Source organism: Pyrus communis, chromosome 13 (assembly GCF_963583255.1).
Source record: "Pyrus communis chromosome 13, drPyrComm1.1, whole genome shotgun sequence".
NCBI classification, from domain to species: Eukaryota; Viridiplantae; Streptophyta; class Magnoliopsida; order Rosales; family Rosaceae; genus Pyrus; species Pyrus communis.
Window position 1 is genome coordinate 829,399 of NC_084815.1, and position 22,555 is coordinate 851,953.

The window sequence follows — 22,555 nt, forward strand, 5'->3', positions numbered from 1 at the left end:
TTTCCCACCTTTTCCTCCTTCCTAGACCCCTTCCCCCCGCCCCCGCCGCGAAGATGATTTCTGGGATTTTTTTCCTCCTTCTCCTTTTAGGGATGTTGGGATGCTTGGGAGGGAGAAGAGGTGGGTTTCCGCTTTTTGAAGTTTTTTTCTTTTTCAATATTTTTTTGCCACGTGGCAGACATTTGGCAGTCACGTGGCATATATGTGGCAATCACGTCAGCATTTAACGGATCAATGGATGGAAAATGTAACGGAGGTATTATTTTGAAATAAAATAGTTCTTAAGGTATGAAAGTGAAATGTTTTGAAGATGTTGTAAGGAATTGAAATAGACCCCAAACCTGAGGTATGAAAATATAATTTACCCTTATTTATTTATTTTATTATTATTATTACAAGTGATACTTTGTACTAATCTACACTAATAGAATGAGGTTTGAACTTGGAAAGGAATGTATATTGAGAAACATATATGATACTATTTATCATTGAAAAAAGTTGAGGTTCCATAAACGAATTGGCATATGGGGAGTAATCCAATTTTTTATAAGCACATGCAAAGTTCATCCTCTCATCAATGTGGGATTCATTCTCAACACGCCCTCTCACGTGTGATGAATTTGCAAGTTAAGCACGTGGACAACACAACAGGATGACGTGGAGCATGTGTGACTGTTGGACTTCACACGTGGGACAACTTGCTCTGATAGCATGAAGAAGTTGAGATTCCACCATAAAACTAATTAGTAGTATGGGGAGTGGCCCAACTTCTTATAAGGTCCCTCCTCTCATCAACGAGGAATTCATTATCAACAATCCCATTGTATATCTAACAGCCACATGTATTTTTTCGTTGCTCAATATAGTATGTATTTAGCTCAAGTCATTCCACATTTCCTGAAGGTCATATATAATTCAAAGCCTAACATATAAGTGTATATATTGTCTTTGGCCTCTTGCTCTAAATATTTTACAAGGTGCATCAAACTTCATATATGTGATGATCTATGCGTACCGATTGTTTTGTAAATTCTTATTTAATAATGCTGTTTCATATTTTAGGAACGGGCTTCCTTTGTAGGGAATGTCTCTTGAAATTGTCATCACTAGTGTGATACTTGCCGATACAACCAAACAAAAACTTGGACTCAATAGACTAAGATGTCTAGAGAGGTCAACAGATCAAGGTGGTTACTTAGCAAGAACGAACGACACCAACATGCAACTAATAAGCAATTTGAGTATCCAGGCGACCAAATATTTTGCATAGCAAATATCGATTGTCTCAAGCGTTCATAATTGTTTCATATATGTAGGAATGGGCTTCCAATTGTAGGTCATGTTTCTTGAATTTTATCATCACCTAGTGTGATACTTGCCGATACAACCAAATAAAAACTTGGATTCAGTAGACTAAGATGTCTAGAGAGGTTAACAGATCAAGGCGGTTACTTAACAAGAATGTACGACGTCCAACATGTTACTAAGCAATTAGTGTGTCCATGCGAACAAATATTATGCATAGCCAATATCGATGGTCTCATGCCTTCATAACGGGACACATATGAAATATGTCCTCAACTGGATCCATTCCAAAAAACAAAATCATGCAGTCAAAACATCAACGTATAAAACAAATATTATTTGATACCATCTTAGCTACACACACACACATATGGGCGAATTCAAGCACCATGAAAAGGTTAATTTCTTGACTCTTAATTGTTCTATTCACATCCCTATCACTAATTGTATTTCCAAGAAATCTAACAGAATTAATTTACTATACAAAGACTTTGAATTTATAAGAAAATATTTCAAAGAGCCAAATATGTGCATAAGAAATTCAAATTTAGGTAGGAACGTTGAAAAGGAGGAGCCAAATACTGTACATCTGTACATTTTAGGAAAATGCTAGTGAGACTACATTTTTGTGTTATATATTTATTTGTATACCACATGATGCGGCAAGTGACATGACACATCATATCAATTAATGAGTTTATCTCATTGAATGTTGGTTGTGTATCATTTGCCACATCATGTTGTACATGTAATCTCCCTATCATTACTCTATCTTCTATTTATATGTATTAAAGAATAAGGTAATTTAGTGAAGCATCCATAACCATAGAAAAAAGGCAACTCCGTACTTAAAACTCGGGTATAAAATTTTATGTTGTGACTTGTATGTGTACCCCTTGCTTTGTTAAATATTATCATTTTATGTTGTTTCATATATTTAGAAACTTACTTTAATTCCAAATGTAGGCCATTTTTCTTGACATTGTCACTAGTGTTAGATACTCGCTGATAAAACAAGATAAAAACTTGGCTTCAATATACTCACCAAGATGTTTACAGGTTAACAGATCTAGGTGGTTACTTAACAAGAGCCTACACCTTCTTGATAAAATATACATATGTTCGAGTGTTTTTACGAATAAAATATGCATATGTTCGATATTCTCAACCTTTCAGATGTCCTTGAATCGATTCCATTTCTAACGAACTTGTCGCCTGCATATATAAATGATAAAACTATGCATGGTTCTTCACAACGATATAGTTATATAAAAGGGTAAGAAATTCGGGCAAGTCACATAAGAGATTACCAACAGTGATTTGGTACTAACTCGTCGTTCAAAAAATCAAACCTAAAATTACATATTCATTTTCAATAAAAAAGAATATCATTAAATTGTTGTGCCAAGTGAGAAATAAAACCTCTTGACAGTATGACATAAAAGAAAGAAAGAAGAACAAAGAGAAAGCTTGATGAAGCAAAAGTAATATCTGTGTATTAGCTTCAATACAACAGTAGTACAAAATGATCTCTGTCCTCACTACTAATACAAGGATAACTACCTTTCTTACACTATAAGCCAATGTAACAAATCCTATCCAAACTAATGATGACATGGCAATCTTATCATAATCCAATCCTATTACGACTTGACAAGCTTATCAAATATGCCATGGCATATGATACGGCATTCCTATAAGTCAATATAGGTCAACATCTTCCATCAATCTCAATTAGGGTAACCAAGGTTAGGATTGCAACAATTTCAAACAAAGGTAAGACTATGAAATCCTTTAGTTAACATATCAATAGTCTGTTCATCAGTAGGCTAGTATTTAATATGAAGATTGTGGTAGCAAAAATTCGTTGTCTTCAATCTTGACGAATGTGTACCTACAAAACAATTAACACCTTCAATCAAAGCCAAAGCCACACTCGCCCACGAGGTGTTTTGGGGGAGGGGGTGGGGTTGGATAGTGGATCTTCAATGCCTAAGTCAATATCTCTGAAAAAGTGAGTGTTTATGGCTTGTATGTGTAGCAAAAAGCTTACCAAGATTTGATGGAGATGAGGTATTTATAGGGCGGTAACCTGCCTAGGTGTAGGTTTTTGCCCTACACCTGGCGACTTCCCATTGGCCAAGGTTAATTGTGTCATCTGCAGGATAGATGAGGTTAATATTTTGGATTAGGAGATAATATCTTGGGATGATGATGGGAGCATCCTTGACTGTGATAGGATTCCTTGCTTGATTGAGTTGATCTTCAATTGTGGAGTTATTAAAGATAGGATTTGGTGATTAATCTTATCTTTAATGTCTTTCACTTTTCCACGCCACGAGCATGGGAGATTTGAGCAGTCGTCGTCCGCTGCTTGGACATCTAGAGATGCTAAGCTGCGCGTGGGAATATTTGTGTGCCCTACCCATGCAATGAAGGAAATCTTGTCTTCTTCAGGAAAAAGACTATATGTCATTTTTGAGATTTTTGGGAATATTTATGGCTCCACAAAGATCCCTTTTATGAACTCTCTGTACAAAATGAAAATCTATATGAAGGTGTTTGATCCTTGAATGATAAACTTTATCAAATAAGACATGGTATTCCTATCAGTCAATATAGGTCAACAAAACCAAGCATGTTAGCATTTTGTTTTGCATGCAAAACCATGCATGTTAGTTAAATCGTCATCAAAATTTTATGAGGAAAATTAATGAAAAGTTCAAAAAAAACTTCTCTTTTAATGAAAAATCATTTTTAAAGGTATAGTGAATAGTATCAGAAAAAAGGTATACATGTGATTTTTCGTTAAAAGTGAACAGTACATAAAGTGTTTTGTTAAACCTCCCTTTTTTATATAAACATTTTTAGTTTAATTAGAGTTATACAATCTCAGATGACAGATCATATATGAATGTAAACTGTGGGCCAAGCTAACGACCAAGATGTCAGCTTCTTGACTCTTGTTCTTCACATCATATCCCTGATTGTATTTGCAAGAATCTAGTAACATTAATATATAGCCTTCGAATTGATACATATAAAATATGTTCATAAAAAATCATTATATGCACAATAATTCAAATTTAGGAGGAAGACGTTGACAAGGATGTGCTCAAATATTTGTACACTTGCCAGAAGCCATGGCACTACTCTTAGTAGCACGAGTTCTGCGTAGATACCTATGCAGAACTAAACTAAGCGTTTGGTTTTATATTATTATTCAAAAGTTTATAGTTACAAAACTACAATCTTTGTCATTTACTTAAAACTCGAATTTTATAATCACCATCATCTCAATAATGTGGGATAATTATATTCCATTTTATATATAATATGTGTTTATTGAATGTTATATACCAAACCTGCAGTCGTTTTCACGATTGTTACTTGATAGATAGTTGCCCTAGCTAAAATGATAACAACCTCCTGAGATGTCCAGGTGGTATCACCAACCAATCAACAAACATTCCCATTTCTCAGTTGTTTATGAAATTTAAACTCGAGATTTTCTCCAACAAAATGGAGGCTTTTGTAATCCCAAATAAATTATGGGTAACAAAGCGGTATACTTGATTTGGTTGAGCATACACATAGGTTTAATCTGCATGGTTTCTCAAAAAAGGTTGGCAAATAATCATTAGTTAATGATATTCAGTTTTCATTTCATCAAATGAGATTATGCATGAAAACTTAATAGACGAGAGCGTGATAATAAATTACGAAATTTCTACTCTACTCCGATGCATGACATTTATTGGAAGAACTGATAGCTGAATATAAGACCTTAAATTCAAAAACTAAAGATCTAGTTGTTAAGAATTTCGATTATACAACGCACAGATGCATACTAAACAAACTCCAAATCAACCCAACTCAGAAAACCAGATGACCTAAAGGCATGGGCAGTCACCATGCACTCATTTGGGACTAGGGAGAGTCACAACTTACAAGACGGTGGTACTTGTGTGTGTTAGTGGCACCTTTTGAGATTGGTTGGGGGTTTGCCTCTTTTGTAGCCAAAAAAGGACACCAATCGCAGCCTTTGTTGAACCAAAAGAAAAAGCGGCTTTGGGGCATCAACATTTGCAACTAAACTGCCTTTTTTGACTACTTCCCCTTTTGCAAAGGAATTAACACACTAAAAAAATATGTGACAAAACCCCAAAACCACTATGAACTCAACTTCCATGCTATAATAATATTCATCCGATATGTTGACTATAATAATATTCATCCGATATGTTGTTTTGGTGACCAGATGATCAAAGAATGCATAGTCACTCACCGTGAATTTGATATTGATAATGAAGAATTAATGGATGAGCTTTTGTTTTTAATCTCTAATTTTTAGTATCAAATTTCATAATAAGTGACCGTAAATTTTTAGTCACCTAATGACCAAGAGAATGTAGCTCTATTATTATTTAAATTCGACATCACTTAGTGGTCTATATGTTTGCACGTGAATGATGTATTTGCCGACAAGTATCCTCCCTACTTTACCTAATAAAGTCATTGTGTTTGAAGACATTTGGAAAAGAATTCACTCAACAATGTAAGGAATATGTTAAGCTATTGTTTTTGTTTTTTTTAGAAAAACGTAGATTAAATTGTTAATTGTTACATAGGAGGGGATAGGTGGGAACGAACTCACATTGGAATGCATATGCACGATTGTTTTTCATCACTGTAGTAAAGTGTCATCTGCATGAACATGATACATCAACACCAATTAGTTTTGTATCTTTTGTGTGGCTGCCAATTTTCATTTCAAACAAGCTGGATTGGATCACCTCTATATGTTGGAAATTTTGTGATGTGGGTTCGAAGGAGTTGGCCATGTAGTGTTACTAGTGTAGTTGACGAACACCAAGGCCCAATTACTAGCCTTCATTCAAATTATGGGCTTGGGCTTGACCTTGGCTCAGTTAACTTTTATTATTTTTTTTGTTTTGTGAACAACTGGTATTAATTTACTACAGTTGATTAATATTATTCTTCTCAAGTGTCTTAGGTCTAACTTATGAGAATGACGAGTTAGATACCTAATTAATATAATTTATTAATGTTGAACATGTGGCTAATAAGCACTCGAGTTAGAAATCTGGTTGGATTATGGAGGAGAAGAACTTGACTCAATCTCTACCCATCGGAAAAATTTATTGGATACGAGCAAGTATTGACCTAATTCTAACGCCTCGAATTAATTAAGTTTCGATTGAGTTCAAGTTAAGCTTCGATTGAGTTCGAATTGATCCTGCCCAAGTTACACCCCTATTTTAATTGGAGAATTATATTGGGCTTACTTTTGTTGTTTATTTGGGCCTATTATGAATCCAAAAGATTAAAAAAAATCAGAAACCTCAGAAAAGCTATTTATCCCTGCAACCACATTTCCATCCCCGACCCCAAGCAAGTAGGGTTTATCATCTCCCGCTCCACCGTGAAACTCCCATGCTACTCCACTTCTAAATGGGTGGCGCCAGCAACCGATTCTTCACCCTCCTCTCCACCACCACCACCACCACCCACCCTTTCCACCGCTTCCCTTCTCTCCTCCGCCTTTCCCGCCACTCCAAACCCCCACTCTTCGCTTCCTCCTCCCTCTCTTTCCTTTCCCACCGTCACTCCCTCTCTTCCCGCCCCACCTCCTCCTCCGCCTCCGCCTCCCCTTTCCCTCCCAATTCCTCTCACCATTTCCATTCCCATTCCCACTCCCCCGTTTCCGCCGCCTACCCTTCTTATACTGATTCCGCCCCTTTAAGACACTCGCACCCTTGGCCCGAGTGGTCCCACTTCCTCAACTCCCTCTCCGCTGCCGGCTACAACGGAACCAACGGCCAGGATGAGTTCACCGCTGTGGTCCGGGATTTGCCCGAGGAGTTCATGCTTGCTGCGAATGTTTGCTTGGCATTCGCTAGGCAAAGAGCTGGCCTTTTGAGGTAATGTTTTATATGCTTCTCTCTCAATCAGTAAAAGTCTCGAAATGTTTACCAATGGATGAATTGTGTGTGGTTTTCAATGCAGGTTGCTTTCGAGGCGGGATTTAGAGGCTGTGGTGGAGAATGGGACGCCATTTCTGTTTCAGAATGGCGATGATTCGGTGAGGCGAATGAGATTGTTTCTCGGCCAAGGCGATACCAATGTGAGTTTTCATTAACTCTGTCAATGCTCCTGAATTTGTTTTTGGTGAAATGGTTTGTTCAGACACTGGATTGATCAGATACAACAAACCTATAAGGAAGAAAATCTGGTAGACAAATATGGTCAAACAAACATTTTTACTACAGAAATCTATCTTAAATTGTAGCGTTCGGTAACTTTTTAGAGCAAACATATATGGCCTTCCCTAAGTTGGGCACTTTGCGAAACCACCAGAGAAAGTAATGTGTTCCACAGAAGTACAAAAGCTGATGTTCTCTAGGCAGGTTTATTATGTTAAAACCGTTGAGCTGAAAATTTTCTGTAAACTGAACATTCCAGCCTAATTGAATTTTGTTCTATGTTAAATTTGATATAACTGCATTAAGACCACTTGAGTTTCATGTGGTTTGTCTAAATTTTTACCATTATGACTTTCTACATGATTTGGATATCTTCTAATTTCTCGGTTTTAAATGAAGTACATTTAAGTTACAAGTTGCTAACCCAGTCAATGTTTATGCTCTATTTGCCTTCTCCATAACAGGCCTTGGACATTGATAAAGCACAAACGGTTGATTTGATGAGATTTATTTTGAGTTATGCTAGTGCCCCTGTTTTATCGTCGGACAGAAACAATCTGTACAATAGAGAAATTGTTGAATTATCTGTTCGTACTCTGTTGGGTGAAATGGCCAAGCTCTGCTTTAGCGCTCCAGATTTGAACTTTATTGGGGCAATGCAGAGTCGATCCCCTGATAACTATGGAGAATCTGTTAGGCCTTTTGGAAAAACTATTGAAATGAAAAGAGGTGATTGGATTTGTCAGAGGTAGAGTCCCTTTTTTGGCCTACTATCTTCATTTATATTATAATGCATTTTGTATGAAATGATTCGGGGCTATAGGGATAGTTTAATGTACATTATTTTTCTTTTGTTTATTGTTCATATGAGATTCTGTTGATGAGCAGGTGTAATTTCATGAACTTTGCAAGAAACATGAAATGCCTGGACTGCGAGGAGGCTCGGCCAAAGAGACAGCTGACTGGCAATGAGTGGGAGTGCCCTCAGTAAGCATTGCTTGTTTATTAAATCTCTTTTTTTGGTTCTGGTAATTTTTTTTCCTTTACCGATCAATTCATGATGAAAATAACTTCTTTCTCAGATGTGATTTTTTCAACTATGGTAGAAACACGGTATGTTTGAGGTGTGATTGTAAGCGCCCTGGAGAGGTCTCACTTAGTTCCACCAAAAATAGGTTAGATATGGGATATGAAAATGTGGGTGATAGAAATAGGGCTGAAATCGATAGCAGGCTGGCCGCTAATGAAGAGAAGGCACAGCGGTGGTTTAGTAAGATTTCTCAGCTAGACAGCGCTTCAGACATGAGCAATGCTGTATCTGATGAAGATTTTCCTGAAATAATGCCACTGAGAAAAGGAGTAAACAGATTTGTTGTAAGCACTAGGAAAACGCCATTAGAGAGGAGGCTGGAAAATGCTCAATACCAAAGAAACGTGGATAATGAGGGCAATTATCAAGGCAAGGATCTTCAAGCTGGGAGTGCGAATAGGTCACTTGGTCGTACAGCCAACCGGACTTTAGATGAAATTCTTGGCCGTGCATCTGTTCCTGAATCAAATAATACAAGTACCAATCCCAGACAAAATGTTGGAACTGACGCTCCCTCTTCCATGCAGAGCTCAGTTTCCTCAGAGTATGGACAACCTAATGGGGGCAATTCCAATTATTCCCAATTTGTGCCATTACCCGAGGATAAGTTTGCCAGGAAACCTGAGAATTCAAGTGTGGAGGAGAGTGTGCAGCTGTCTGAGAAGCCTCCGGAACAGGCTGGGAGCAAGGATGGCGAAAGAGATCAAGCGGAAAAATCTGAGAGATGGTTTAAGAGGGTTGCAGAGTTGCACGATGTTACTGATCTTGCGAGCGCAATTTCAGATGAGGACTTTCCTGAAATTATGCCGATGCGTAAAGGAGAGAATCGATTTGTTGTCAGCAAGAAGAAAGATCGGTCTTTGACTACTCCGGCATACAAGAGACGTTCAGCTACTGAACAAGCTGGCAATGCCAATTATGTTCCCTTCGTACCCTTCCCACCTGACTATTTTGCTAAAAAAAACAGCCAGCAGACAGAAGAGACAGATTTGACTAATAAGACTGCTGATGAAACAACTACAACTATGATCCCAGATAACAACCCTTCAGACAATATGGTTGATGCTAGACCTGGGAAGCTGAATGCTGATCATGTTCAACAGATGAAAAATCAGCAAAGCAGTGTGCCAAGCTGGAACTCAGAAAGTTCGGGACAAAGTCAGCTCAAGGATTCTGCCCGCAATTTTGCTAATTCTAGCCCAAACAGCACGGATAGATTGAACAGTGGATCTTCAGGGAAAGAGAATTCTAACCAGACAGCAAGTTCGACATGGAATCCACCACCGCAACAGTCCAATGATCAGAACATTAGGCAGGGCTGGACTGGGAAAAGTTTGGAGGGGTCAGCAGTGAAGGAGCCAGATCCTTTAGATATGTCAGAAGAGGCAAAGGCGGAGAGATGGTTCAAGCGCGTTGCGCAGATAAAAGACGTCTCAGAGCTGAGTCAGATTCCTGATGAAGATTTCCCGTCAATAATGCCAATGCGGAAAGGGGTGAATAGGTTTGTTGTCAGCAAGCGGAAAACGCCGTTGGAGAGGAGGCTGACATCTCCACAATACAGAAAAAATCTTCCTATTGTAAGCTCTGATCCAGCAAAGGAAAGAGATGGTAACTGAGAAATCACAAAAAGGACTTCCTCTTTGTTGTTTTGGAAGATGAGATAATTGTTTATTTCATACTTTTGCATAGTTGTATTTTTCATAGGTTGCCTTGGACAAAACTTTGGGTGCATTCCAAACAGTGTATAAAGATATACATTTCTTCTAGTTATGCAATTGTCCAGATTGGAGCTAAATGCATTTTACATGTTGAGACATGGACGAACACTAGGTGAGGGCAATTAGTTGTGGACTCTCTTCTCCCTGGAACTTAATTTTGATCTTACTGTGCCAACTGAAATGTAAAAGTCACTACTTTACTCTTTGAAACTTAAAATTTGGCTTATTTTTAGTTACGTTTCTTGAAACTTAATTTTCATGTCATTTTGCCTTCTAAAACTCAAAAGTCACCACTTGAGGGCTTATTTGGATGTACTTTCAAAATGACTGAAAGCATTTGTGGTGAAAATGTTTTTGGAATCAATCCTTAGTAAAAATAGAAGTAAATCTTGGACAAGAAGCACATAACTGGTGCTTCTTGCAAATGAGTCCTTACTCTAAAAGCGTTCTCAATCATTTTAAAAGCACATCCAAACGAGTCCTTACTCTTTGAAACTTAAAAGTATTTTTCACCTTGACTTGTGGACGTTCTCTTCTCCCTGAACTTTAAAGTTCGCCCTCTAAAACATATTTGGGACCCACCATTCAACAAGACTGTGTCACGTGCCAATGAATTTGATTATAAATCTCAACTATGTGTTAACATTCAACAATGAAAAAAATATTAAAATCGAGTTTTGTAGAGTAAAATGACGAAATTAACAGAAAATGTTATAAATCTCCACTATGAGTTAATAGCCTACATAATGGAATTAAAATAATTAAGGCAACGTGGAGCGAATTTTGAATTTTATAAAGTAAAATGACGATTTTTGAGTTTTAGAAAGTAAAATGAGATTAAAAACAAATTTAGTAAAAGTTAAGGTCAAAATTTTCCATGACGTCTAATTATCTTTAGTTGGATGAAAAATGTGTAGATTCGACTTCTTTGCCCTCTCACTTCCCATACACTTTCATTCTCTCCTATTTTGTGCGGTCACGGTTAACCCACGTTAACATTTTATATTGATTTTTTTTATAAAGATAATAAGATAAAAAATAATAGTAATATAAAATGTTAACGTAACTTAATCAGGACTACACAAATAGAAAATGATGAAAATGTATGAAAAGTGAGAGAACAGAGAAGCCAGGACATGCTCCCACATTTGTGCTGTCATTTGTGCTTGGTACTTCTTTGTTTGTACCACATAGCATATGGGGCTACAGGAAAACACGTTGCGCCCATGGCACCACATGTTCCATATTTTGCCACCACTCATACGTTCATAACATGTTCGACCCATGGCACCACATGTTCTATATTTTGCCACCACTCATAACTTGTGCAACATTTTTAAGAAAAAGCATTTGTAAGCTCGTTTCAACTAAATCAGCATGTGAGAATGAGGCAATTCTTTTTTTTTTTTTCTTTTCCTTTTTATTTTGAAATTCGATGATACAAACATCTATTTATGATCAAATAAGAAAAATAAGAGATAAGTTCTATCATGTTTTAAAGGAGGATAAATAGAGAAAAGTAGAACTGTGGAGTTTGTATTTACCTGCTTCAGTTTCTCCAAAAAAATTTTCTGATTTGATGTAAGCTTTGTTTTAAACACCTTCGAAACAATGACAAGTCTATATTTTTTTTCGTAACACATGACAAGTCTATCTTTTGATTTGTATTAAACAAATCAGAATGCCCATATTATATGTAAATAGTTATAGCATCCTGATAATTATTAAGCAAATATTCAGGGTTTCTGGTTTATAAGCTAGCTACTATCACTCTTTGTCTTACATTATTGGCATCATTTTCACCCCTTGAGATTCTATTATAAATACTTTTATAAACTTCACTTGTCATTTTTTTTCTTCTAATATAATCCAATCAATTTTCTTCAAGTGTTGCGTAAGAATCAACTAAAAATTGTTGGAACAACCTTTCACCCTTTTAACAGAGTGTCCAACTGTGAGACTTTTTTTCCTAAAACTAATCAGCTCTGAAAGCTCTCATTGGTACTCTCCCTTTTTTACATTTATGACCTTTAAAATAATTGTTCCATTCTAAATCAGATTTATATTCATCTTCGTCATACAGAAAAGAGTAAATACATGAATTTTAGATTCAACTTTATAACCCGTTTTAACCCTCCATCTTTAAACTCTATAACAATATCTGTATTCGAATCAAAGAGGCTTATATCCCACTATCTAACAAGGAAAAAGATTCTCTCCGAATCTTCTTTGTGGGGATCCGGAAGATGAATTAATCATGTCCGTTTATCATATATCATGAAGTCATAAATCATTTAAAATTTAAAATTTAAAATTGAATATAAATAGTACATAACGAAAACTGATCGCACGATGTACGATGAACGGACATGATTGATTGATCCCCCGAATCCCCACAAAGAGGATTCGGAAATGATCATTTTTCATTTTTTTAAATCATATGACGTGGTTGTTAATGATTGAATTATCATTTAAATATTTATTAACGTACTTATTTTTTATTAGTGACACTGATACATCATATGATTTGCAAATGTAATCTTAACAATTGGTCTACCTACCATTAACAAAAATTAATCCGAAATTTTTTTATATAACATGATAAAAACATGACAAAATTTCGCATGGGAAAAGACATGAGAAATTAATTGGAGGAGTAATATCATCCCTAGTTTATTGAGAAACGTTGTTTTGAGAACGGTCCCGGGTTAAGTAATCGTTTCTATGGGCGTCTGCAACTGTGGGTCAGCATCGTTTGGTGTACCAAAGACCGGATCCGTCAGCCCACCATCAACGATTTCACCATCCGTCAGCCCACCATCAACGATTTCACCTACCACCCTATCACCTCCAACTCTCTCACTGCTCTTCATACACTGTACTATATATGGTTGATGTCTTTTGATAAAATCAAGAAGCAAGATCATTTTTTTGCCAAAAACCCACAAGTAATATGGATTTCTTAGAGTCACTGGATCCCCAGATCCTTGTGGGTGTAGCTGTGGCTGTTGTTGTTATTGCGGCTGTTGCTTATCTCTTCTCCTCCAAGAAGCCCAAAGGTTTGTTTTTTTAATTTTAATTGCCCCTTTTGTTTTCCTTTCAATTTTTTGTGATTAGTTGGTGGTTTCCATAGCTTTGATCATACTTATGGTTGTTCATTCGAGTGTTTAGTGTTGGGTTATGAATATGTATTATTTTTCTGTGATTTTTGTCTGGATTGGATTTGGAGGAGTAGGAAAAGTTTGATGCTTTGTGATGTACTCTTTTGTGATATTTGTTTGAGTTGTAATGATCATTGGGTAATCATATTTCGATTAAGATTGATGCTTGATTTTTGCCACTGTCACTAGTACTACAGTGCAGTATTTCTTGTCACTTGGAAGTAGAGGTTTTAAGTTCAGTTCGATACTTAATTATTATTATTATTGCATGCCCATTGTGTGGCTTAGCCAAAATTTCCGCTAGAGTAGAACATTGTTGTATCCAAAAAAGTTTGATGCTTGATTTTAAGGAAAAGGGTTATATGTTATCCAGTAGAATGGCTTATAAGGTAAGAGGATCACTTTCTGGAAGACAATGGTGGACCAAAGCCTTAATCTTCAAATTCTTCTTTTTCCTTTCTTCATCCTTTTGTAAATATACGAATCAAACATCGAAAAGCAGGACTATTTTAAACGTTTTGTATATCTATTTGAAGAGTTTGAAAATGTGTTATCTTTAATATCTGTTTTGTTTAGTTTGAAGAAATCCTAGATTTGACCATTTTACTTCTAGTCCTTCTTGTTTTTGCTCTTTTGCCCTTCTCGGTAGTCAAATGGCAGCTTCTACTCAAGTTTCCTTCAGTTTTGTGTGTTAACAATGTAAGGTATACAAAACTGGGTGGACTCATTGTGTGTGTGGCATTTTTCCAAACATTGACCATTAAAATGTGTAAAATGCCTCACATCATTGTGTATGTTTACAGGCTACTTAGATCCGGAGAATTTCAAGGACTTCAAACTTGTCAAGCGCACGCAGCTGAGCCACAATGTGGCAAAGTTTAAATTTGAACTTCCTACACCTACAGCAGTTTTAGGCCTTCCAATTGGACAGCACATAAGTTGCAGGTACGATTAATTCGTATTGGTTTTTATTTTCGTTTGCTTTGTTTACTAAATGGTCATCTTTTCCGAGTCCTTTAGCTTTTGATAATTTGATATATGATGGTTGATTCACTGAATGTTTGTTGGAAATTCTGATCGATAAAGAGGAAGTTTGGATGATTTTTGTCTTGATTGTATCGTTGTAGCTTCTTATGTGATATACTTTGTCGAATAGGGGCAAGGATGCACAAGGAGAAGAGATTATCAAACCATATACCCCAACTACATTGGATTCTGATGTTGGATATTTTGAATTGGTTATAAAGGTATTTATCTGTTAACTTGTAGGGAGATTCACTTGTACCTTCACTTTGTTGAAACATGGAAACAGAGAAAAATGTACATGTAGTTATTTTAAACAGGTATCATGTATTGGATATTTCTTTGCATCAGATGTATCCTCAAGGAAGAATGTCACATCATTTCCGAGAGATGCGTGTTGGAGATCATCTTGCTGTCAAGGGACCGAAGGTACACATTTTATCTGCTATTCAAATGTGTTTGGCAATTAAATCATATAAATCCTACATGCTAAAGTTGATCTCTGAAATTTTATGGTTACCAGGGGCGTTTCAAGTATCAACCTGGCCAAGTTAGAGCATTTGGGATGCTTGCTGGAGGGTCTGGAATCACGCCAATGTTCCAGGTATGTATGTTTTACCACATAAGAGTACAATTTGTTCTTTCGTTGCTCTAGTCTTGGAGAATATTCTCACCTTATCTGCGTCCACTGTAGGTTGCGAGGGCAATATTAGAAAACCCAAAAGACAAAACGAAGGTGCACTTGATCTATGCCAATGTGACATATGATGACATTCTCTTAAAGGTATCCTGCTCTCCCCTTTGTATCATGTATCGTGTTTCGTATCATCTTTGCATTGTCCACTTCTTATGTTTATTTGATAATTTACACTACCACTGGTTTGGCCCATTCTTTCACCAAGGAACCAACATATTGGGTCAGTATAAAATGTTAGCAGGATGGGTCTACTAATGCAGTTTAATTTGATATTTCTTAGTTGACTATACAATTCCCACTTAGATAACCTGCCTTGTTGAATGTGCAATGAATTACATGCTCGGTCTGTATATAGTCTAGGAAGATGTTATTTGTTTTCGGCTTTGACATTGAACTGGGAAGTAGGAATTGTAGTACATGAGAATTGCAGTCATGTAATTGGAATTCCTTCTGTTTGTTTGCAGGAAGAGCTGGATGGCCTTGCTAGGAACTACCCCGATCGCTTCAAGATTTACTACGTCTTGAATCAGGTTAGCTGCCTTTCTCTTGCAGTATTTTCTAAAACTCTTTCTTCCCGTTGCTTTCTCCTGGTGTTTTTGAAAAAACTTTGAGTTTTATCCTGTAGTTTGCTACCAGAGTTCGCTATCAAGCCAAAATAAATTAAAATGCCATGAATTCCGTTTCTATTTTTACCTCTATGTGTGTTTTGAGAAGGATGGTCTTCAGCTTACCGTGAATTATATTCCAACTTCTAGTGGTTCAAGATTTATATTTAGAAATACATACTCTACTCATACTACTACAAAGTTCTCCTCATGGAGCGTGAAGTTGCCATCTTCTGCTTCAATGCTATTATTTCGTTACTGTGAATGATATTCCGTCTTTTTTTTATTAGTGTTGACTCCTAATCCTTATGTTGTATGCCATGACTGACGACCTTTATGTTTTTTTTTCACTGCCTCTGAAAACGGTTACTTCACAGCCTCCGGAAGTATGGGATGGTGGTGTTGGCTTTGTCTCAAAGGAAATGATTCAAGAGCACTTGCCAGCCCCGGCGCATGATATTCAGGTAAGTGAATCTAAAAGCTTACAAACATGCGTTTCCATTATCGCGTTGTTAGATATGAAAAGTCGCTAGCGTATTGTTATAAGCGAAGTGCTGACGTTGTCCTTGAAATCTGCAGATTCTGAGGTGTGGTCCGCCCCCGATGAACAAGGCCATGGCTGGTCACCTTGAAGCACTTGGATATGCACCGGAGATGCAGTTCCAGTTCTGATCGTTCTGCACGGTCTTCTACAAACGCTGTAATCAGAGGTTTCGCGGGTCGAGCGAAGGACTTCCATTCATTGGAACAAGTGAATTTAGCACATTCTTTGCTTTAAAAGTCGGATGGAACTTTTTACATGGCAATTGTAATTGTTAGAGTGGACTCCTTTGGTTCAAGAAGGGATGTTGGATCTTGTTTCTGATGGTTTGGGATCGGAATTTTGGATTAATCCTAGGAATAAATTCACTTTACTACAAATATAAGCAACTCTAAGCACCCTTTTCATCTATTTTTTTAAAATTCTTAAAAATCTCGATTGAACACACCAGTGATGACGACCTAACAACTCCAAATCTTCTCGGAAACATTTGAATTTTTGCCGAAATTCATAAATGGTTAAAAATGTGTGTGGTAATTGTTATATTAATGTGAGTTGAACCAAACACCTCTTATTAACGAGATTCTCAAAAGTGTGACTTTTCATGAAATCTCTGTCATCTCATGTTTTTAGCACAATATTTGTTAAGGTTGATGTGGAAATTAATGTTAAACTGTGAGATGACAAAGAATCCATAGGAAGTTTCCTTAGCATTTCTCTACTACTAAATCATACTGCTATTAATACACTTTTCTCTCCTAAGTCCAATGTTCTAAAAAACGGACTAGGCGGCTATGAGCCGAGGTGTTTTCTTGCAAATCGGTGGGAAAAATCAGATGGGCTCTAGGCGGAGCTAGGCGGTTATTATTATTATTTTTAAATGAAATTAAAGAATAAAATAAAAAATCCTATCTAAGTCTAAGTGGTTTAAAATTGTGAACTTGTTATACATGTGTCATCCTACAATACTTCTCATTGTGGTCATATGGCATATATGCTTAATGTGTTTTTAAATTTTGGACTTGTTGTATACTATTTTTGTATTTTATCATTCTTTTATTATCTTATCCATGAATTTCATACAAGTATAATTTTTTGTAAGTATCAATATGCACTTATTTATAAGATATACAAGAAATTTACCTAAATCCGCCTAGACGCCTACCTAACCGCTAAGCGCTAGACTTCAGCCTGCCGCCTGACTAGCGCCTAACGTTTTTTAGAACCTTGCCTAATTCATAGCCAAGCAAACTAGTTTTATCGTCATTGATTAAGTTTATCATCGTCATGTTATATGTGGCAAGGAAGGTGAGAGACAACATGTCACTTGACAAAGTCTCTCCATGCCTAGACAAAATCAAAATAAAAATCAATAAGGTGAAAGGGACCGTTGCTAACTAGGTCAAATAAAAAAACAAAGGCAAGACCAAGTCATATACCCGTTCCAACTGGCTGAAAATGATTTACATTGAACAAATTTCTGTTGCAATATTTCAGTCTCATAATACAATGCCATAAGAAATGAATAATGTGACGATAAATTTATTTCACGTAAGGAAAAATGTTTTAATATGCTGAGAACATTAACTCGTACACTAGGTATCATAATAAAAATGATTGGTTACTTGAATTTTTTTTCAACCAATTATATTATACCATTTAATATGCCGAATGATGTTTTTAACGTACTGAAAAATCTCTTCTACGTAAATTAGTCTCCCAACTAAGAAAATATTTTTATTTGCATTAGTTGCATTTGTAGATCCCAATTGAGCATCAACGTGCAGATTGCATAGTTTGACTCAAAATGTCCACTATTTTCAAGGAGATCCATCAATTCGTGGCTGTTTTTTATGTTAAAAAAGTAGAACAACCAGTGCGTAGTTGTTGATTGTGAAGAGAGTTGTTAACAAATATGATTATTTTATTTTATTTTTCAAATAATATTTGGATCAAAGATTAAGTACACCCCACTATTTTTAATTAACAACCCGATCGAGTTAGTAAAGCATCTAATATTCTAAAAAAATAATAAAAAATAAAACAAGTAATCGAGGGGAATAGAGATTTTACACTGGTGATTTGTCACGTTATCGTAACACATTATATATTACTTTTTAATAAGCCTATCGAGCATTAGTATGAGCATTCCGTTAGTGTACAATGTGACACATTCACATTGAATTTCTCTTTGTTTTGCTTAACTTTGAATTGGTGAGAATCTCATGCTACTATTGTTTTGCTTATCTATATGATGTATCGAGAAGAAAAATTACACTAAAAATGAAGTTTTTTCGAAAATAAAATATCAAGTATATCGATCGTTATCGAAGAGTCGAAATCAGAAGTTTCTCTCAAAATAACGTGTCTTGATAAATAGAGTATTTGTTTGTTAGCCATAATTAGCATAATTATGGTTGAGTTAAACTTAAGTAGCAATAACAATACTTTTTATAAAATAAAATACAAAAATTAAAACAAAGAAATTAGAAATTATGGAAAGTCCATTGAAATTGCGAGAACAGATGAGCCCGCTTCAACAGATAGACCCTATTCCAACGCTTCCTTCTTCCCACTCCTTTGCTTCTGAGATAAAAACTCGAATTCTCAGCTGGCAAATTCGTCACCTACTCAACAAAAATACCAACCGTGGCGATTGGTTTTCATACACGGTACGAAATCCACGCCATTTTCTTCCTTACCAAATCAACACACCCACATTGGATTTCTCTCTGTTTTCTCTTCTTCTGCTTCAGCTAGATTCTGGGTTGCTTTCCTCTGGTGGGTTTGATCACATTTGATTGGATTTCACCTGGGTTTTCTGTTTTTTCTCATGTGATTTCATCTGGGTTTTCTTTTTCTGAGCTGATTTTCTCTCTATATTGTTCTTGTTCTTCAATCGTAGCCAGTGTAGCGAAATGGAGAGAGAAAACAATGGTGTGAGAGCGTAATGAGATCTGTTTTCATGGGTTAGTTTCACTATCTTCAATCTATATTTTGCATTGGATTACCAATCTTAGCGTTTCTTCTCTCTTCTGGGTGTTGAAAGTTTCCGCATTTTTGTGGTGGTGCTGGGAAATGATTGATGGAAATCTGTTCCGATCAGTGTTTAGATTCTTTCGGCTTAATGCCGCGGTTTTTTGTGATTCCGTGATATGTTTCATCGATCATTTAGTCTAATTCTCGTTGGTTTTCATGGTTTTCGATTTTTCGGGTATTGAGTATCATGATTCATTGAATCCTTTGGGATGGGAATTACAATGGCCGAAAGGAATGTTTCGTCCCTCGCTGTCATTACTCGAAAATCTTTGTTCTTTTTGTTTATAGTTACATCAACACTCTTCATATTATCTTGGTTCTTTGTGTTGCGTTCGACGGGCAGTCCTCGCTTCATTGACCATAAATTGTTACCCAATTCCAAGTTTAATGCCGTGATGGACAGTAGGAGTTCTGGAAGTGAGAGTCAAAAAGATGTCGAACCCTCAACTGGGAATCGAGCAATCCTCGTGGATAATGAGGAAGAAGAAAAGCCATCATCTTCATCCCAAGAAAAAGAAGCGTCCCAAGCTAACAATGGTGTCAGATGTAACACGAATGAGAAAGTAGTTCTCAAGGTGTTCATGTATGATTTACCCCCCGAATTTCATTTCGGACTCTTGAATTGGAAACCCCAAGGGCGTGGCGTTTGGCCAGATTTTCATACTAAAATACCTGCTTATCCCGGCGGGTTGAATTTGCAACACAGTATAGAATATTGGCTGACACTGGACCTCCTCGCTTCGGAACTTCCCAACCCACCAAATGCTCGTGCTGCAATGAGAGTGCGCAATGCTAGTGAAGCTGACATTATTTTTATACCGTTCTTTTCTTCCTTGAGCTATAACCGATTCTCCAAGAGAAACCCGCACCAGAAGAAAAGCAATAATAAGGTGCTGCAAGATAAATTGGTGAAGTATGTGACTGCTCAAAAGGAATGGAAGAGATCAGGGGGAAGAGACCACTTAATTGTGGCTCACCATCCAAATAGCCTTTTAGATGCGAGGATGAGTCTATGGCCTGCAACATTCATACTTTCGGACTTTGGGAGGTATCCTCCAAACGTAGCAAATGTGGAGAAAGATGTCGTTGCTCCCTACAAGCATGTCATCAAATCCTATGTGAATGACTCGTCTACTTTTGATAGTCGGCCAACTTTGCTGTACTTCCAAGGCGCGATATATCGAAAGGATGTACGTATTCTCTCCCCTTTATTTACTTTTGTTGGTTGTTTCTTCAGAATTGTCTGCTCATACTCATAGTCATAGGAAAGCTAATGTTTTTTCTTCCTTATTTCCTTTCACATAGATCGTTTCGATGTAAAATCAATAATATCTGGTTCTAAATCTGCATATGTTGCAGTGGTCAAGACAACAATCTTAGTTGCATAGGTTCAAGTATAAATTTATTGTTTTTACTGTTGACGCGGGCTCCAGATATGGCCTACATATCGGAGGCGATTCAGGATTTGAGAGTTACATGTTAACTTGTTCGTATAGTTTGCTACGGAAAAGGAGATGCATTATGCCGAAAGAATGCAACATAACATGTTTGCTCATTCTTTTAAGCTTCCTTTTTTGGTTCATTCACTGTTTATGTTGTCAATTTTTGCCTTGTTTCTTTCTCTGTCTTTCGTTTTCTGTTTTTGTCTAGGTTGTTTGTTCATTCCTAACTCACGGCTCTTGACTTTCCGGTTCCACATGTTCAGGGTGGCTTTGTTCGGCAAGAGTTATTCTATCTTCTACAAGACGAAAAAGATGTTCATTTCACATTTGGGAGTGTTCAAAAAGATGGAATCAACAAGGCCTCCCAGGGTATGCACACCTCCAAATTCTGCCTCAACATAGCCGGTGACACCCCATCATCAAATCGCCTCTTTGACGCTATTGCTAGCCACTGTGTCCCCGTCATCATCAGTGATGATATTGAACTTCCGTACGAGGACGTGCTTGACTACTCTGAGTTCTGCATATTTGTTCGAACAAGGGACGCTCTTAAGCAGAACTTTCTCGTAAACCTCACCAGGAACATTGGGAGGGACGAGTGGACGCGAATGTGGAAGAAGTTGCAGGAGGTTCAGAAATTCTATGAGTTTCAGTTTCCGTCAAGGGAGGGGGATGCTGTCCAGATGATATGGCAAGCAGTTGCTCGCAGAGTTCCGGCTATCAGAATGAAGTTATACAAGTCTAGACGATTCTCTCGAACAGTTTCTCGGAAGGAGACGGGGTTAAGCAGGATACCATCACCAAGTAACTTTTGGTAAGACGGGGGAATTAACACTGTCTCTGCAGATTTTCTGACTATTAACAACCACACAGGACTAAACTACAAGAAACAACATTGTGCAAACATCTTCATTTGCTCCAACATTAGAAAATTAAATTGGATAAGTTAGCTCTACGCCTTCAAAACCGATTCGTTCTTTGCTCCTACTCAGGATAGAATTCAGATGGTAGTCATATTTCATTTCTAAAGAAAAGGTTGTCATCTGTAAACTCATAATATTTTTATCTGGTCACTTGCATCCGACATTCTTACACGCATTTCGTCCTTGTCATTGTGTTGTTTCGTATCAACGAACTGGCAAAATGATCGTTTGGATGATCGTACCGGTGAATAGGCTTGCATTTCTTGTCAATATGTATGATTTTTCTGGGTTTCTATTCCCTTCGTGGGGACTGCTCTGTTTGGCCAACTAGATGTAGACTGTGGTCTGTTTTTTCCAATTTGCATGAAAACTTGAAAGGACGAATGTGTGCAGGAAATAAAAATTGGTGGTCAAATTTACATAAATTAGTTGTTTCAATCTGACATTATAATCAAGTTGGAGGGCCAATATGCGATTATTCAAGTTTGAAAGCACTTAAAAAAGAAGATAGTTTTCGACAAGGGGGGCAAGTTGAATTGGAATTTTTTATTTGAGCTTTCCAATCCAATATTTTTCGACTTTGTAGCACCTTAATCAAATTCGACGTTCAAAAATTGAAATTCGAAATTTCCAAACAAGTTTAGAACGAAATTGGAATGTATCTGAATTTATTGAAATACATTGTGTTTTCCAGTCTAACTCTTCAGGATGACTAATTTATGTTGAAATAATGGAAAACAATCATGTCTATGCATTATGGTGCAGATTTGATTTTTACCGATTC

General features: G+C 36.8%; 3 protein-coding genes across 4 annotated transcripts; all 3 read left to right on the top strand.

The window, feature by feature from the left end:
* The first annotated feature begins 6,680 nt into the window (after nt 1-6,680).
* On the top strand, nt 6,681-10,425 carry LOC137712902 (zinc finger protein VAR3, chloroplastic-like). Of its 2 annotated transcripts, none has more exons than XM_068452094.1 (5): nt 6,681-7,250; nt 7,336-7,453; nt 7,997-8,280; nt 8,445-8,519; nt 8,615-10,425. In XM_068452094.1, exons 1-5 carry the CDS (start codon nt 6,781-6,783, stop codon nt 10,236-10,238), a joined length of 2,571 nt encoding a protein of 856 aa, XP_068308195.1. In that variant the 5' UTR covers nt 6,681-6,780; the 3' UTR covers nt 10,239-10,425. The 2 variants fall into 2 exon arrangements, with proteins under 2 accessions (XP_068308195.1, XP_068308194.1); XM_068452093.1 differs by having other exon boundaries at nt 6,683-7,250; nt 8,421-8,519.
* Nucleotides 10,426-13,150: 2,725 nt separating this feature from the next.
* On the top strand, nt 13,151-16,747 carry LOC137712663 (NADH--cytochrome b5 reductase 1-like). Its single transcript, XM_068451783.1, has 9 exons — nt 13,151-13,399; nt 14,305-14,446; nt 14,658-14,748; nt 14,876-14,953; nt 15,048-15,128; nt 15,219-15,308; nt 15,686-15,751; nt 16,204-16,290; nt 16,406-16,747. The coding sequence occupies exons 1-9, from the start codon at nt 13,294-13,296 to the stop codon at nt 16,496-16,498; spliced, it is 834 nt and encodes a 277-aa protein (XP_068307884.1). The 5' UTR covers nt 13,151-13,293; the 3' UTR covers nt 16,499-16,747.
* A 2,158-nt stretch (nt 16,748-18,905) lies between these two features.
* Nucleotides 18,906-21,995, top strand: LOC137713965 (probable arabinosyltransferase ARAD1). Its single transcript, XM_068453326.1, has 2 exons — nt 18,906-20,596; nt 21,112-21,995. Exons 1-2 carry the CDS (start codon nt 19,616-19,618, stop codon nt 21,664-21,666), a joined length of 1,536 nt encoding a protein of 511 aa, XP_068309427.1. The 5' UTR covers nt 18,906-19,615; the 3' UTR covers nt 21,667-21,995.
* The last annotated feature ends 560 nt before the right edge of the window (nt 21,996-22,555 follow it).